This window comes from Rutidosis leptorrhynchoides, chromosome 6, assembly GCF_046630445.1.
Source record: "Rutidosis leptorrhynchoides isolate AG116_Rl617_1_P2 chromosome 6, CSIRO_AGI_Rlap_v1, whole genome shotgun sequence".
Taxonomy (NCBI): Eukaryota; Viridiplantae; Streptophyta; class Magnoliopsida; order Asterales; family Asteraceae; genus Rutidosis; species Rutidosis leptorrhynchoides.
Genome location: NC_092338.1, coordinates 311,622,149 through 311,641,937, shown reverse-complemented (window position 1 = coordinate 311,641,937; position 19,789 = coordinate 311,622,149). Strand labels below are relative to the sequence as shown.

At 28.4% G+C, this 19,789-nt stretch overlaps 1 protein-coding gene across 1 annotated transcript; it reads right to left on the bottom strand.

Annotated features, from left to right (window-relative positions):
• Positions 1-11,879: 11,879 nt before the first annotated feature.
• Positions 11,880-12,395, bottom strand: LOC139855949 (uncharacterized). Its single transcript, XM_071845184.1, has one exon. The coding sequence runs from the start codon at positions 12,310-12,312 to the stop codon at positions 12,136-12,138; it is 177 nt and encodes a 58-aa protein (XP_071701285.1). The 5' UTR covers positions 12,313-12,395; the 3' UTR covers positions 11,880-12,135.
• Between the last annotated feature and the right edge of the window lie 7,394 nt (positions 12,396-19,789).

Sequence of the window (19,789 nt, the reverse complement as noted above, 5' to 3'; positions counted from 1 at the left end):
TCAGGTATTAAAGAATTCTTCCGCTGTGCATTAGCTCATTTTAAGGATATTACTTGGAGTCATTCAAGACATACTTTGAAAGACGTTGCATTCGAGTCGTTGAGTTCATCAAGATTAATATTAAGTCAATTATAGTTGGATGTAATATGAAATGGTATGCATGCCGTCAATTTTTGATGTAAAGAAAGTTTGTCTTTTAAAAACGAATGCAATGTTTGTAAAACGTATCATATAGAGGTCAAATACCTCGCGATGTAATCAACTATTGTGAATCGTTTATAATGTATATGAACGGGTCCTTTCAAAACCCCATGTGATTGCATGGGGTGTTAGGTGGGCAAAAATGCATAAAGGCTCGATCGTACTCGGTTCCTGATTCATTTGTTACTTAACATCTCTCAATCTCTCTATATTTATATTTATAATTATTAATAATATTATTATTATTAATATTAAGATTATAAATATCAATATTATTATTAGTATTAGTATTATTAGAAGCGATATTATTAATATTATACATAAAATACTACGACGAGGTTATGGGCAAATTATTTCAAATAAGTTTTTTGAGTATGGTAGGGCTAAGGAAATTATGGGTTATAGCTATGGAGGTGATGGGTATGGTTCATGGGTATGCTCATGAGGTCAATTTAGTGTTTATTATCTCCTTTGCGTCTACGTACCTTTCCTGCAATATTGAATCTCAATATTGATATGTGAGTACTCGTAAATTAATTTTTACATATCAATAGTGTATCCTTGACTAGTGCTTGAGAATATAGGATTATGCATGCTTGTATTTTTGATATTGCCCTTAGATAGGTTATGTCGAACCTAGAATTAATTACACCTGCGATTGAAATAAGGTATAAGATATGCATGTTCTTGGAAAGCTAGCGAAAAATTAAGAACTTTTCCTTTAGATGTCGAATGGTTTCGATGAACGGATTAGAAGATATAGTCAATTGAATTTTTGATATTATTATTAAAAATAATTATTATTATCGTCGTTATTATCATCGTTCTAGTTTTTATCAAACTATTATTGTTATTATTATTATTATTATTATTATTATTATTATTATTATTATTATTATTATTATTATCATCATCATTAAAATGTATTATCATTAAAAAATGTATTTTTATTATCAATATTAAAATAATAATTATCGATATTTTATTATCGTCGTTCTAGTAAATATTAAAATTGATATTTTTATCAATAGAATAATAATAATTATTATTACAAAATAATACAACTTTTACTTATTATTATTATCAATATTATTATGTCAAATAAATATGTAACCCAAATAATATAATTACCTTAATAAAATCTATCATAACCTTTTATGATATTAAATGAACTTTATAAATTTTATTACTTAAGATATATAAAAGTATATTTTTAAATAAATTATATTATTTACTCTAATAAAATCTCTTAAAAATATTTAAAAGTATAAACGACGATATTTAAACTATATAATAATCATGTATAAATTTTGAAAAAACATTTTTTTGAGTCAAATTAACTTTTGTTGACTTTTGCATATTAGTCTCGAGCATTAGGATTGTGGTACACTATGACTTAACCTAATATTTTAGAAAAATATTAACGAAAACATAAAAACATACAATTAATATAGGTTCGTGAATCCGAGGCCAACCTTTCACTTGTTCGATGACGTTATATGTATTTTACTACGAAATACAGTATGGTGAGTTTCATTTGCCTTTTTACCCTTTATATTTTTGGGCTGAGAATACATGCGCAATCTTTTATAAATGTTTTACGAAATAGACACAAGTAATCGAAACTACATTATATGGTTGAATGATCGAAGCCGAATATGCCCCTTTTGCTTGGTAACCTAAGAATTTGGAAACCGATCTCCAAATTGACGCGAATCCTAATGATAGATCTATTGGGCCTAACAAACCCCATCCAAAGTACCGGATGCTTTAGTACTTCGAATTCGTTTATATCATGTCCGAAGGATTTCCCGGAATGATAGGGGATATTCTTATATGCATCTTGTTAATGTCGGTTACCAGGTGTTCAATCCATATGAATGATATTTTTGTCTCTATGCATGGGATGTATATTTATGAGAACTGGAAATGAAATTCTTGACACTTTAAAGCATGTTTATTCTCAGGTGTTACAGAAATCTTCCGCTGTGCATTTGCTCATTTTTAAAGATATTACTTGGAGTCTTTCATGGCATATTTCGAAGAACGTTGCATTCGAGTCATTGAGTTTATCACAGATTATTATTAAGTCAAGTTATAGTTGGATAGTGGATATTATGAAATAGCATGCATGTCTGTCAATTTTCGATGTAAAGAGAGTTTATCTTTTAAAAATGAATGCAATGTCTGAAAAATGTATCATATAGAGGTCAAATACCTCGCGATGTAATCAACTATTGAGATTCGTTTATAATGTATATGAACGGGTCCTTTCAAATGACTCCTTAAAATTTAAATGTAATCTAAAATGTTCTAATGCAATAATATGAATGATGATATGCGGACTCCAAAAGCAGCAAAGTCCAAATAGCAAATAATCTTTAGCAATCTTCACCTGAGACAAAACATGTTTAAAGTATCAACCAAAAATGGTTGAGTGAACAACATATGTTTATCAATAATAATCAAGTTTTTAGACCACAAGATTTAATTATAAAGTTTAATCAGTTCGGTAGTAGTGCTAGTGTATATGATATCGAAACTAACCATAAGTTACCCTAAACACATCACGTTCGTGTCGTTGAATCATTACTATGTATCCATTGACCAACGGTCATCCGGATAGAGACGTCACTCTCAATAGCGCTACTCACAATAACTAAGCTTGCCAAATTCCAGCAATTAACGATATCATGGTAGGGATTTAGCATGCATCAAAGTATGTTAGCACAGTTTGAACTAATCAAAATAAAGTTTTCATGTACTCGTGTCTAAGTGTAAAACAGTTTGAAAGAAAGCATGTGTCTCACCCCAAATGTTCAAAACAAGTATATAAAGATAGTTAAAAAGTGGGGCTATGAAGTTCACCTTAGTAGCAAGTAGATATTCCACGCAAGTAGTAAGAACGGAGTATGTAATCGGAGATCTCAACCTAGAGATGTAATGTTTAATTAGTTAATGTCTATTAGACATAAGTTTGTTTATTAATATAGTAAACTATATTAACAGTGACCGTTCTCGAGAAAAGTTATATTTATATAAGTGATAATATATTTAGTGTACTTAAGTGTTACTATATAGATAAGTGTATAGGTTATACTAATAATAGTATTATTATTTAATTAATCAACCACTATGTACACTTATCATTATATAATTATACTTATGTGATACATACGGATATATATATATATATATATATATATATATATATATATATATATATACACACTTATCATTATATAATTATACTTATGTGATACATACGGATATATATATATATATATATATATATATATATATATATATATATATATATATATATATATATATATATATATATATATGAGGTGTAGGTGTTACATATACATAAGTGTATGATGATACACACACACACACACACACACACACACACACATATATATATATATATATACTTATTACTTTTTATTATTATGTTTACTAACTTATATAACTTACATAATACACATTCATACATACATACACACGTACATATACATACATATATACTCATACATATATACCTATGTATACAAATGCATATACACAAGCATATACCTACTTATATATATATATATATATATATATATATATATATATATATATATATATATATATACGTACATACGTATGCATGCATGCATGCATTATTATCATTATCATTATTCTTTTACTATACATAAAATCATAACTTTTGACATAATCATAGACTAATTATGTTCATTAACCCTAAACCCCTTTACTCATTCTTAACTCATCTTCATAATCTATATCATAATCATTATTATTTACTAATCAACTATTATTATTAGTTAACTTATTAAACAAAACCCTAATCTTTCATTACATCTTTTAATTACAATCTTTATCTATTTAGCCTCATACATAAATCATGATCATAATTTAACCCTACTATTTACAATTTAACCTACTTAGTCTCATTAACATAATAACTTATTATTCTAATTATGATCATGCATCTTTTAACCTTAATCATTCATTATAACATCTACTTAACCTCATAGCTTATTCACTTACATAAAATCATAATCTTTAACTTATCAAACTAGTTTTATGAGCATCATAACTTCCTAATCCTTTAATCATCAATCTTAATAATTATTTATAATACTTTTAATTCAATCATGCTCAACCTTATTAATCATATTCATAACTAGTTCATGATCATACATAATTCATACTTTTAACCTCTTCATTATTCATTATTCATTAACTTAATCTTTTAATCATATTTTTTTATCCATGAACTTTTAACTTTATTAACTAGTTTTATAATCAATTCATATTACTAACACCATGACCAAGTTTATAATTCATAATCATTATTAATTCATACTATATTTATAATACTTCAAGATCATAATTAAACACAATAACTAAAACATAATTTATAAATATGATTAGCCTTAGGGTTTAGGTATACCTTAGGAGATTAAGAACAAGAGGATGAATGATGATGGATGCGAGACAGAAAAACAGAAACCAGTGCAGCAACAATCGACCCAATTGATGGTCTGTTTGGGTCTTCTTGTTCGACAGAAAAAGCCAGACAGCAGCAGCAACACAGTAACAACTATGCAGCAACAAGGAAGACTCTTGAGCTGTTTTGAAGGCCACGATCACCAGCAGACAGGCTGCTTTGGTGCTCGATTTGGAGGCTGGATGGTGGCTGTTCCTGGCTCGACAAACACAACAATATAAAGCTGTAAAGAGTGGCGAATGGGGCTGATTAGAAGGTCTGTACAGCAGGCAGAATGTGGCGGAATGCAGGAGGGTTTTGATGAGGTTGTATGTCGATTAAATTGGAGGAAAAAGGGTTGATGGTTTACGATGCAGGCTGAGGGTTTTTGTGAGCTTTTTGATCGACAGAAAATAGAGAGAAAGAAGGAGAACAAGTCGACTGATGCAGTTTTTTTTGTGGGGGGTTTATTTGTGGTGAGATTTAGGAAAGACTTGGTCCCTTTTATAGCTGTGTTAACTTGGTGATCAAGCACTTGGGTTTAGATTAGGATACAAGCATTTGAGTTTGGCTAGGATTAGTTGTTTTGTGACCAAGTTAATCCCTTTTTTTTTTCCTACTTGGCCGATGCATACACCAAAACATATATCTATTTTATTATTTTTTTTACACGGCATTACTTATTTATTTTTTTATTATATATATATATATATATATATATATATATATATATATTTTATTTATTTATTTTATTATTATTATTATTATTATTATTATTATTAAGGTTATATTTATTTTAATTACATTTTATTTGTTTATTAGACCTTAACTTTTATAAATTTTTACTAAGTTCATATTAGTTCTTATAAATTTTTAATTCATATAAATGTCACATTTATTTTATGACATATTGTTTATATTATTTATTTAGTATTAGGGTTAGGGTTTAATATTCAATATTAAATGCTATTAGGGTTTCGTATTTAATGTATAGGGTTAGGTTTAGGGTTTTAATTAATATTAGGGTTTAAGTATTAATTACTTTATCTATTATACCCGGATAACAACCCTAATGCTAATACACAGGATATGATATTGAAACCCTAAGGGCAGTTTCGTAAATTCAGAAGGGAAAAGTGAGGGTTGTTAAGATATGCGATTGAAATAAGGTATAAGATATGCATGTCCTTGGAAAGCTAGCGAAAAATTAAGAACTTTTCCTTTAGATGTCGAATGGTTTCGATGAACGGATTAGAAGATATAGTCAATTGAATTTTTGATATTATTATTAAAAATGATTATTATTATCGTCGTTATTATCGTCGTTCTAGTTTTTTATCAAACTATTATTATTATTATTATTATTATTATTATTATTATTATTATTATTATTATTATTATTATTATTATTATGTATTATCATTAAAAAATGTATTTTTATTATCAATATTAAAATAATAATTATTGATATTTTATTATCGTCGTTCTAGTAAAAATTAAAATTGATATTTTTATCAATAGAATAATAATAATTATTATTACAAAATAATACAACTTTTACTTATTATTATTATCAATATTATTATATCAAATAAATATGTAACCCAAATAATATAATTACCTTAATAAAATCTATCATAACCTTTTATGATATTAAATGAACTTTATAAATTTTATTACTTAAGATATATAAAAGTATATTTTTAAATAAATTATATTATTTACTCTAATAAAATCTTTTAAAAATATTTAAAAGTATAAACGACGATATTTAAACTATATAATAATCATGTATAAATTTTGAAAAAACATTTTTTTGAGTCAAATTAACTTTTGTTGACTTTTGCATATTAGTCTCGAGCATTAGGATTGTGGTACACTATGACTTAACCTAATATTTTAGAAAAATATTAAGGAAAACATAAAAACATACAATTAATATAGGTTCGTGAATCCGAGGCCAACCTTTCACTTGTTCGATGACGTTATATGTATTTTACTACAAAATACAGTATGGTGAGTTTCATTTGCCTTTTTACCCTTTATATTTTTGGGCTGAGAATACATGCGCAATCTTTTATAAATGTTTTACGAAATAGACACAAGTAATCGAAACTACATTATATGGTTGAATGATCGAAGCCGAATATGCCCCTTTTGCTTGGTAACCTAAGAATTTGGAAACCGATCTCCAAATTGACGCGAATCCTAAAGATAGATCTATTGGGCCTAACGAACCCCATCCAAAGTACCGGATGCTTTAGTACTTCGAATTCATTTATATCATGTCCGAAGGATTTCCCGGAATGATAGGGGATATTCTTATATGCATCTTGTTAATGTCGGTTACCAGGTGTTCAATCCATATGAATGATATTTTTGTCTCTATGCATGGGACGTATATTTATGAGAACTGGAAATGAAATTCTTGTGGTCTATTAAAATAATAAAAATGAATATTTATGATAAAATAATGAACTTACCAACCTTTTGGTTGACACTTTAAAGCATGTTTATTCTCAGGTGTTACAGAAATCTTCCGCTGTGCATTTGCTCATTTTTAAAGATATTACTTGGAGTCTTTCATGGCATATTTCGAAGAACGTTGTATTCGAGTCATTGAGTTTATCACAGATTATTATTAAGTCAAGTTATAGTTGGATAGTGGATATTATGAAATAGCATGCATGTCTGTCAATTTTCGATGTAAAGAGAGTTTATCTTTTAAAAATGAATGCAATGTCTGAAAAATGTATCATATAGAGGTCAAATATCTCGCGATGTAATCAACTATTGAGATTCGTTTATAATGTATATGAACGGGTCCTTTCAAATGACTCCTTAAAATTTAAATGTAATCTAAAATGTTCTAATGCAATAATATGAATGATGATATGCGGACTCCAAAAGCAGCAAAGTCCAAATAACAAATAATCTTTAGCAATCTTCACCTGAGACAAAACATGTTTAAAGTATCAACCAAAAATGGTTGAGTGAACAACATATGTTTATCAATAATAATCAAGTTTTTAGACCACAAGATTTAATTATAAAGTTTAATCAGTTCGGTAGTAGTGCTAGTGTATATGATATCGAAACTAACCATAAGTTACCCTAAACACATCACGTTCGTGTCGTTGAATCATTACTATGTATCCATTGACCAACGGTCATCCGGATAGAGACGTCACTCTCAATAGCGCTACTCACAATAACTAAGCTTGCCAAATTCCAGCAATTAACGATATCATGGTAGGGATTTAGCATGAATCAAAGTATGTTAGCACAGTTTGAACTAATCAAAATAAAGTTTTCATGTACTCGTGTCTAAGTGTAAAACAGTTTGAAAGAAAGCACGTGTCTCACCCCAAATGTTCAAAACAAGTATATAAAGATAGTTAAAAAGTGGGGCTATGAAGTTCACCTTAGTAGCAAGTAGATATTCCACGCAAGTAGTAAGAACGGAGTATGTTATCGGAGATCTCAACCTAGAGATGTAATGTTTAATTAGTTAATGTCTATTAGACATAAGTTTGTTTATTAATATAGTAAACTATATTAACAGTGACCGTTCTCGAGAAAAGTTATATTTATATAAGTGATAATATATTTAGTGTACTTAAGTGTTACTATATAGATAAGTGTATAGGTTATACTAATAATAGTATTATTATTTAATTAATCAACCACTATGTACACTTATCATTATATAATTATACTTATGTGATACATACGGATATATATATATATATATATATATATATATATATATATATATATATATATGAGGTGTAGGTGTTACATATACATAAGTGTATGATGATACACACACACACACACACACACACACACATATATATATATATATATATATATATATATATACTTATTACTTTTTATTATTATGTTTACTAACTTATATAACTTACATAATACACATTCATACATACATACACACGTACATATACATACATATATACTCATACATATATACCTATGTATACAAATGCATATACACAAGCATATACCTACTTATATATATATATACATATATACATATATACATATATATATATATATATATATATATATATATATATATATATATATATATATATATATATATATATATATATATATACGTACATACGTATGCATGCATGCATGCATTATTATCATTATCATTATTCTTTTACTATACATAAAATCATAACTTTTGACATAATCATAGACTAATTATGTTCATTAACCCTAAACCCCTTTACTCATTCTTAACTCATCTTCATAATCTATATCATAATCATTATTATTTACTAATCAACTATTATTATTAGTTAACTTATTAAACAAAACCCTAATCTTTCATTACATCTTTTAATCACAATCTTTATCTATTTAGCCTCATACATAAATCATGATCATAATTTAACCCTACTATTTACAATTTAACCTACTTAGTCTCATTAACATAATAACTTATTATTCTAATTATGATCATGCATCTTTTAACCTTAATCATTCATTATAACATCTACTTAACCTCATAGCTTATTCACTTACATAAAATCATAATCTTTAACTTATCAAACTAGTTTTATGAGCATCATAACTTCCTAATCCTTTAATCATCAATCTTAATAATTATTTATAATACTTTTAATTCAATCATGCTCAACCTTATTAATCATATTCATAACTAGTTCATGATCATACATAATTCATACTTTTAACCTCTTCATTATTCATTATTCATTAACTTAATCTTTTAATCATATTTTTTTTATCCATGAACTTTTAACTTTATTAACTAGTTTTATAATCAATTCATATTACTAACACCATGACCAAGTTTATAATTCATAATCATTATTAATTCATACTATATTTATAATACTTCAAGATCATAATTAAACACAATAACTAAAACATAATTTATAAATATGATTAGCCTTAGGGTTTAGGTATACCTTAGGAGATTAAGAACAAGAGGATGAATGATGATGGATGCGAGACAGAAAAACAGAAACCAGTGCAGCAACAATCGACCCAATTGATGGTCTGTTTGGGTCTTCTTGTTCGACAAAAAAAGCCAGACAGCAGCAGCAACACAGTAGCAACTATGCAGCAACAAGGAAGACTCTTGAGCTGTTTTGAAGGCCACGATCACCAGCAGACAGGCTGCTTTGGTGCTCGATTTGGAGGCTGGATGGTGGCTGTTCCTGGCTCGACAAACACAACAATATAAAGCTGTAAAGAGTGGCGAATGGGGCTGATTAGAAGGTCTGTACAGCAGGCAGAATGTGGCGGAATGCAGGAGGGTTTTGATGAGGTTGTATGTCGATTAAATTGGAGGAAAAAAGGTTGATGGTTTACGATGCAGGCTGAGGGTTTTTGTGAGCTTTTTGATCGACAGAAAATAGAGAGAAAGCAGGAGAACAAGTCGACTGATGCAGTTTTTTTTTGTGGGGTTTATTTGTGGTGAGATTTAGGAAAGACTTGATCCCTTTTATAGCTGTGTTAACTTGGTGATCAAGCACTTGGGTTTAGATTAGGATACAAGCATTTGAGTTTGGCTAGGATTAGTTGTTTTGTGACCAAGTTAATCCCTTTTTTTTTTTTTTCCTACTTGGCCGATGCATACACCAAAACATATATCTATTTTATTATTTTTTTTACACAGCATTACTTATTTATTTTTGTATTTATATATATATATATATATATATATATATATATATATATATATATATATATATATATATATATATATATATATATATATATATATATATATATATATTTTTTATTTATTTATTTTATTATTATTATTATTATTATTATTATTATTATTAAGGTTATATTTATTTTAATTACATTTTATTTATTTATTAGACCTTAACTTTTATAAATTTTTACTAAGTTCATATTAGTTCTTATAAATTTTTAATTCATATAAATGTCACATTTATTTTATGACATATTGTTTATATTATTTATTTAGTATTAGGGTTAGGGTTTAATATTCAATATTAAATGCTATTAGGGTTTCGTATTTAATGTATAGGGTTAGGTTTAGGGTTTTAATTAATATTAGGGTTTAAGTATTAATTACTTTATCTATTATACCCGGATAACAACCCTAATGCTAATACACAGGATATGATATTGAAACCCTAAGGGCAGTTTGGTAAATTCAGAAGGGAAAAGTGAGGGTTGTTAATGTTATACACCACTCACCTCCACCATAAACCCCACAGAAATCTAGATCTGCTCGAATTAATCACCGACTATAGGAATGTCAAACACGCAGGAAGGACACAAATAGGATAACAAGGAAAGGAATGGAAAGAGATCCAGACCACCGGCGGAGAGCCGGTGGCCGGAAGGAACAAGGCGGCGGTTTTTTAAAACTACGGTAAGGTTTCAGTAGAGAGAGTGTTGATAAAAGAACTTTTTACCTATTATAAATTGAATTCCACAATGAAAACTTAAAAATCATCAAAAGGATCATAATGTGAGACTGTATTAGAATCACCTATCGAGATTTAAGAATCATATTCCCAAAGCATATACATATCGAATAATGTTGCTTAGGGTACAATCTTATTGAGACTTGTTTTTACTTTTAAATTTAAAAACCAATTAAAATATAAACATATGAAAATTAGTTATTTATGAGATTTTTTCTGTTTTGATTATCTAGAAGGCGAGTATCTTTTTAACTCATACGTGTAAGTAGTATCCGAAACAATCCGTGTTTTCCTGACCATCCTAAAATTTGAACCTATGACTTCTAATAAGGAGGTCGAGGCCTGATAATTTATATAAATAAAAATATATATGATAATATTTTATAACTAGGAGCAAAAATGTTATACTATGAGTATCAAGTCACTTTTTAGTTCTTAAATCTATACATAATAATACCAATGAATTTGCAAAAATTTAGGCGTACGGACTGAAATGAGCTCATTACTCGGATAAACAAACGACTTCTCTTTTATTATAAGATAAATAAATGATTGTCTACATCTCACTTCAAGATTGAGTATTGTTGTTGTTGTGATCAACAAAAAATTATAATGATGTGCATGTACAAACGATTCATCTAACATTACAAGTTTTTTTGTCTAGGGGCATTTAACAAACAATTTTTTTGTGCAAAACAAACAAACAATAATAAGAAACAATATGAGTAACATTTTCATTATATGCCACAAAGTGAATTTCATTACAACTAACAAAATCCAACGGAACTTTTTATAAATATAGAGATATAGATAGTCTACCTTTATATTATTTCTCTTAATTCTTTCTTATCCAAAACGGATCAAAAAGAAGATAGAGAAATAACATAAAAGGTAATGTAATAATAACATTAACGGTAAGTATAACATAAAAACGATTACAATTAAATCATCAGTACAACTTAATTAAAATAAGAAAGCAAAAATGAGTGCAAATAGAGATGCGATAAAGGTGGGGACAAATACACTTGTGGCATCAGAAGTTGGAGCCGGTGCTGGAGCTTGAGCCTCCGAAACTGCAGACATAGCGATCAGCATCACGGTCATTATGGCAAAAAGGTTGGTAATTTTCATTGGTGCCATAATATAAAAGCTATGCAATTTAATTCTCAAACAAAAATAATTGTGAGAGAATGCAATTGCAAAAGCAGAGTTTGTGAGGAATACAAATCTTTGCTTCTTGATGTATATATAGGGAAAGAATTTTAGTACGAGTATTTCTCAAAAGACATGGGTCCGAGTAACAATAAAAAAATCGCTTTCCGCTGCCCGTGCCTAGTGCCAAGACAGCTATTGGTAATATTATTTTAATGAGGGGTAGTATTGTAATTTTATGTAGATATAAATACACGGATAGTCTATGTGGTTCGCACGATCTTGCATTTTATTTTATTTTATTTATTTACTTATTTTTTTTGCAAGGACAGTCACGGAGGTGTGTAAATCTTGCAAGTTTAGTCACTCCGTCTAACGACTAGTAAAATTTTTCGTTAAATTGTGTCATGTGCCATACATGATACATGTGAGGGTATCTCAGTCCTTTTACTTCTCTTTTTAGCTCTTATTTCTAACTTTATCATCATCTTCATCTTCCCTTTCATCTATAATAACAAAACTCTAATCAAATTAAATTCCATATAACCATCCAGGCCTAGCCTGGGTGGCCACCAACACTTCCCATGAAGGTAGAGGTCTCGGGTTCAACTCCAAGGGGTGCCCGCATTTAATGACCAAAGCTGGAGGATGCTTTACCCGGTAGCGGTGGAGGGTTGGCTTGCCGTTTACCCGGGGTTTACCTGCGGTGGGGGGCCAATGTGCTCTGTCCCATAGTGGGGTTCCTCGTAAAAAAAAAAAAAAAAAAAAAATTCCATATTAAGCTTACTTATTAATAAGAGAGGTCAGGGGTTCGACCCTTGTCTTCTAAGAAGTCCCTAAGGAGGTTCTACCGACCCATATTCAGGATCTACGTAAGACCGCCTGCCCTTCTGAATGGTTTGAGGTTCGGATTCATCTAATATGGTTCGGGTTTCCTACTCAAAATCGTATGCGTGCGTGGCAAATGGTTGTAAAGGTGATTTCACTATGGGGTGAAAGGTTTACAAAGAAATGATTATGCATGTTTAACTTTATTTACGTATATACGACTACATCAAATGTAAGAAACACAGGGCCGGTCCTGAGAATTCGGATGCCCTGTACGAAATGGTCGAAAGTATGCCCCCTATCAAAAATTTGAATAACACAATACGATGTTTTTAAGGTTTTGAAGCTTAATCAAGCTAACCGACTCATCCATATGTCAATCTTTTCTGAATAGATAAAATGTTACAACATAATTTGCAAAGATAAACAATGAATGCATGTTACAGCTTATGAATCCCTAAAATGATGTCTATGTGCATATCTTGATGTAGAAAATTTAATTTTTTTTAATCATAATCATAATCTACATTAGATGAAAGTCTAATTTCGATACTTAACATTGCTATTCAAAAATTCCTTGTAAATATTGAGTAAATTCTTCTTGTTGTCTTTTTCTTTATCTATTTTAAGCGGTACATGGTTTATACAAGAAGGCATAATTGTTTCATTCATCAACAAATATTAGTATAAACAAATAAATAATTCTAACAAAAATTACTCAAATAAACAAGTTACACAAAATAAAGAAAGTTCAAGTAGTCAAATTAAAGAAAGAAAGACGAAGCATGAAAACAGAAAAAATAATAATAATAATAATAATAATAATAATAATAATAATAATAATATAATAATAATAATAATAATAATAATAATAATAATAATAATAATAATAATAATAATAATAATAATAATAATAATGATGATGATGATGATGATGATGATGATTTAGATATAGGAAATAAATAAATAAAAAGAAAAAGGTAAGAAAACACCTTTAAAGATGTGGTTATAGGCAAGGACACGTTTCCTTGTTGACTATCTGACATTCTGACTCGGATACATACAAGTTTTTTGCTTCTTCAACAATCAACACTTATTATCCTTGGTTCATCAATGGCGGAAAAAAAAACAAAAAACAGAGCGACCGCAATCCACAAAAGAAAAAGAATCATATAAATATCTCGATCGAGACTGAGGAGACGACGTTTGAGCAGAATACCAAATATTAATAACTCGCTAGCTGTAATTTTGGGCCCCTAAAATACATGGGCCCTGTACAAATGTACACTTTGTAACCCCATTGGGCCGGCCCTGAAGAAACATATAATTTTACAGAGAAATTCGTAATTGTACATTGTTCTTAAGTTTTATAAGTAGATCTTAGAGGAAACGTTACAAATTTATCCTACTCACTTACAAAGTCACACACAATACACGTATCTGGTATGTTGTGACGGTGAAATTTGGACCATGACCGTGAAATTTTCATGTTATGATCGAGATTAATAACCACGACCGCACAATGCACATCACATTTTGTGTGTTGGACCGGGTATCATGTGTGGGATCGTGAGGTTCACGACCTTACATATCATCTATTATCGCATAGTTATAAATGCACATTTTGTTGCTCAATCAGCATTATCAATTATCAACTGTATCTAGAATCTAGGTCTTGTTCATGTTCGTTAAATTAGCAATACCAATAAAATGTACTACGATTTAAAAGCAACATCGAACAATCTAGTAGAGAAGGGATATGAATTACTTCAGCAATTACCTCATTGGAAACACTGACTCGTGATGCCAGAAGTTCCTCTAGAGTCTTTTGTCTCTCCGAAATTTCAATTCTGGACAAGTCACGAGATTCAAGATTGTTGATAATCTTCATCTCTACAAAAAACATAATAAACAACACAAGAGGTACGCACAAAAATAGAGCACAAAGAAAGAGTTACATAAAAATCCTACAAATATACAAGGTGTAGTCCTACCAAAACCTCCAATGCTAATTATTGGAACTTTATCAGAAGACGACCACTCATTACTCATACCGGCCAGCACAACGATGGAGAGAGGAAGCCATATCATGAGAAAAGGAAGTGTCGACCTTATGGTCAAATGTAAACTAACTATGATGGCTAGAACGAACGTGGTTCATAGAATTAAAAAGTTTAATATGTGGTACGATTTTACAACTATTAAGATACATCTCAAAAAGAATAAATCTTTTGATGCCGCAAGGAAGTGCTTTCTAGATGCAATCTCCTGGTCTTTCGCTCGCTATTTGAATGTCCGGACCAGTAGAAATGTACGAAAGGTGATGAATTTGGCGCAACACATTCAAAAGTAAAGGAGAAACAAGAACATAACACGGAGATTTCCAAAAGTAAAATGGAGTTGGTAGAGAGTAAATTTTTTTTCCAGAGGATTGTTTGCTCTATCGTCGGGAGATGGAACCACTTATTTAAACACAAAGATTAGTAAACGAATACAAAAGGGAACCTAATATGTCTTACATCATATTCAATGGAATAGTATTTACATCCTTCATTCATATCTACGGTGGCAGCTTCATCAGTCATGATAAAATATACAAGAATTACAGAGAAAAAAAGTAAATGAAGAACACTGTGACGACCCGGAAATTTTCGACCAAATTTAAACTTAATCTTTATATGTTTCCGACACGATAAGCAAAGCCTATTAAACTGAGTCTCAAAATTTTTGAACTGTTTCATGAATTCATTTAACCTCGACAATTTTCGACGATTCACGAACAAATGTTGTAAATAAATATATACATATATATAAATGTAAGTATATGTAATAGTTTGAAATTATAAAATATAATTTAAGCATTAGAATTAAATACGTAAAATATGATATAAAATAATTAATAGAATAGTTAAGTTACTATTAAAATGAATATCTATAAATATATATATGTATGCTGTTATATATATGTTATATAACTATTAAATATTACATAATTAATAAATGGTAATATTAAAGGTAATTAAAAGTTAAATGATAAATGTTATATTAATATTATTGATATTACTACTTTCATCACCAATATAAATACCAATGTAAATACTAATATTAATATTAAGATCAGTATTATTCATATTATTATTATGAAATCCAATACATATATTTTGTTATAGTATTATTATTTTTATAATTATTACCATTAATTCTATTATTATTAGTATTTTTATGTATTATTATTAATAATATAATATTAATTATTAATATCAATAGAATATATATATATATATATATATATATATATATATATATATATATATATATATATATATATATATATATATATATATATATATATATATATATATATATATATATATATATATATATATATATATATATATATGGATGATTCAATTAGTTGTACATCACCATCTAAGTCTTTACTCTTGTCTTTAATCTGGAATACAGGTTTAATCGATTCAATATACATACAAAATAGTTAAAGATATTCATCTGCTTTATTTATTCTTTTGATTGAAATTAGGAGTACTTCCTGTCTAAAATTTGTTACCTATCTCAATCAGCTTTATTTTTTTTTCCTTGTTTGTTTTGCTACCAATCGATACTTCTTGTCTACACCCATTTTTCTATATAGTCTGACATCGTCTATTGATAACGAATAATTCAGCTTCCCCATTTTCAATTACAATTACAATGACCACTTAGCCTGATGGAAATAAAAAAAAAAGAAGAAGAAGAACTCAGCTTGTTCATCTGTCGCGTTAATTTTTTTTAAACCCAAATACCAATCATTTATCACAATTTGGAAATACAAAAGTGTTAGGAACTACCTAATTATACTATCTGTAAGATTTCAAGTCCAAATTTCTTCTTTTGATTTCAAATTTCAAAGTCAAAGTTTAAAAACTAAAAAGTCAACTTTTGTGTTCATCAAGAAATTCGAAATTGTTTTAATGTTTTAAGTTCAATTGATGAATCCAACAGTTTCTAAGATTGATTTACAATGTATTTCGTGTTATAACCTTTGTCTAATACGACCTCAAAAACGAAATCATTTTTTTCTTCTCTTCTTCAAACAGCGACGAGCATCTTTTAATTTTTTTTTTCTTCAAACCAAATAATCATAAATGAATGGTTCTGTGTTGGATTTAAATCTTATAATCAACATAAATAATTGTTGTTAGAAGGGATTGATCCCTGGGTCATTTGGGTTTTAATCTAAGTGAAGAAGATGATGAATATAAACAGAAAACTAAAAATGGTTTAAATATATACGGGTCTGGAATTTTTTCAGAAATGCAAGAACGGATGGATGGTTAAGGGGGCTAGCGAGTTAACGTGAGGTCGCGGGTTCGAGTCCCGTTTGGTGCTTCTTTTTTTTAGGGTATACCTTTCCTTCTCATTTCCATTATAATTATTATCATTATTGTTATTATTTTTATGATTATTATTATTATTATTATTGTTATGTTATTAGTATTGTTATTGTTATCATTAGTTATTATTATTACTACAAGTATTATAATAATTATTATTAGTAATACTAAAAATATGTGTTAGACAATATTATTATGAATATAATTACAATTATAAATAATATTAATATTATTATTATTTTGTTACCAAGTAACATCATTAAATATCATTAGTGTTATTATTATTAGTATTAGCAATATTGATATAAGTATTATTATGATTAGGATATTAATAATTATTATCATAGTCATAGTTATAACTATGATTATTATTATTATTATTATTATTATTATTATTATTCTTATTATTATTATTATTATTATTATTATTATTATTATCAAAATAAGTATTATTAAGAAATATGATTATCATTAATAATGAAATTTCTATTACTATTATTATAACTATCAGTATTAACAAAATCATTATAAGTATTATTGTTAATAAAGTTATTATCAATATTAGTAAATCAATGTTATTATCAAAACTATATTTTTAAAATAAATGAATATTTTGGGTATAAAATATACTTATTACATATATTATAATTATATTAATATTACTTATTACATATATTATAATTATATTAATATTTTACATAACTATATATATAAAACCTATTAATATTATTTATATAAATACTTGCATATAACCAAACTATTGATTTTTAAATATAATCCTAGACAATTATATATACAAATATGGATATATTAATATAACGATATAAATATTAATCATTTTGAATATATACACAAATTAAATATTTATAATATATAAATTAAGATATAATAAACAATTTGTTCAGTTACGATTGTGTGTATTAATATTTATACAAATGATATAGGTTCGTGAATCCGAGACCAACCCTACACTTGTTAAATGTCGTCATATGTATTTTTACGACAAAATAAAGTATGGTGAGTTTCATTTGCTCCCTTTTTAATTGCTTTTGCAATATATATTTTTGGGCTGAGAATACATGCGCTGCTTTTATGTTTGACGAAATAGACATAAGTACTTAAAATATATTCTACGATGAGTTGTACCACCTTGCATATCTTCCCTAATAGCTTGGTAACTAATATTTACATGTTGGAAGAACATGTAAGCGCGAATCCTATTGATAGATCTATCGGGTTTGACAACCCCAACTGGGCTAGTCGCTCTAGTATCGTAAACGGTTGCATAGTACTTCATTTTTAATACACTTGGTACAGTGTAGGGAGATTTCATAATAAAGGGAATATGCCACATTAATGGTTAAGTATGGTTATCGAAGCGCTCAACAACTTATAGAATACTTTTATACACTTGCGAGTGTACATATATTTATAAACGGAAATCTTGTGGACTATTAATATATTGAAATGATTGTTATGATAAACCTATGAACTCACCAACCTTTTGATTGACACTTTTAAGCATGTTTATTCTCAGGTATGAAAGAAATCTTCCGCTGTGCATTTGCTCATATTACATGGAGTCGTTCATGGCATATTTAAGTCAGTACCTCGCAATGGAACCAAATGTTGAAGACTTCGTCCAGGAGGATTAGGACGGGTCATCACATGTGGTATCAGAGCAGTGGTCTTAGCGAACCAGGTCTTGCATTAGTGTGTCTAACTGATAGTCGTTAGGGTGCATTAGTGAGTCTGGACTTCGACCTTAGCTGCATATTATAAGTATTGTTTATCATTCCTAGTGGAAAATTACCTGCTTATCAATCCTAAGTCTAGACATGACTTCCTGCACTTATTGCATAGATAGTTTATAGATAAATTTATATCCTAGCGTATCTGTTATTATAAACTTTGCCTAACAGTTTCCGAAAGTTCCTCCGTAGTCTACGGGATCTTCTATATTATATATAGATATTCTATGTAATTAGAATACCACTCGATAGCCGAAAAATCATTTCATATCGAAAAATCCTTTATTCAATCGTACGAAATGGAACTCGTCACTAGTTCAATTTCTTCGGAACCCAACAGCTATTCCGACATGGATGTTTACCTAAGCTCCGGAAGCAGCGTCACCGGAATGAATCAACCAATCAGCCATCCCCAATTCATTTGATGGGTTCGTAGCCTACTTAATCAATGGAGACACGAAGAAGGCGATCCTTTCCATCAACCGAATTCAC

Bases quoted from the DNA above. Each gene is read 5' to 3' on its own strand.
- LOC139855949 (XM_071845184.1), bottom strand. From the start codon at position 12,312: ATGGCACCAATGAAAATTACCAACCTTTTTGCCATAATGACCGTGATG.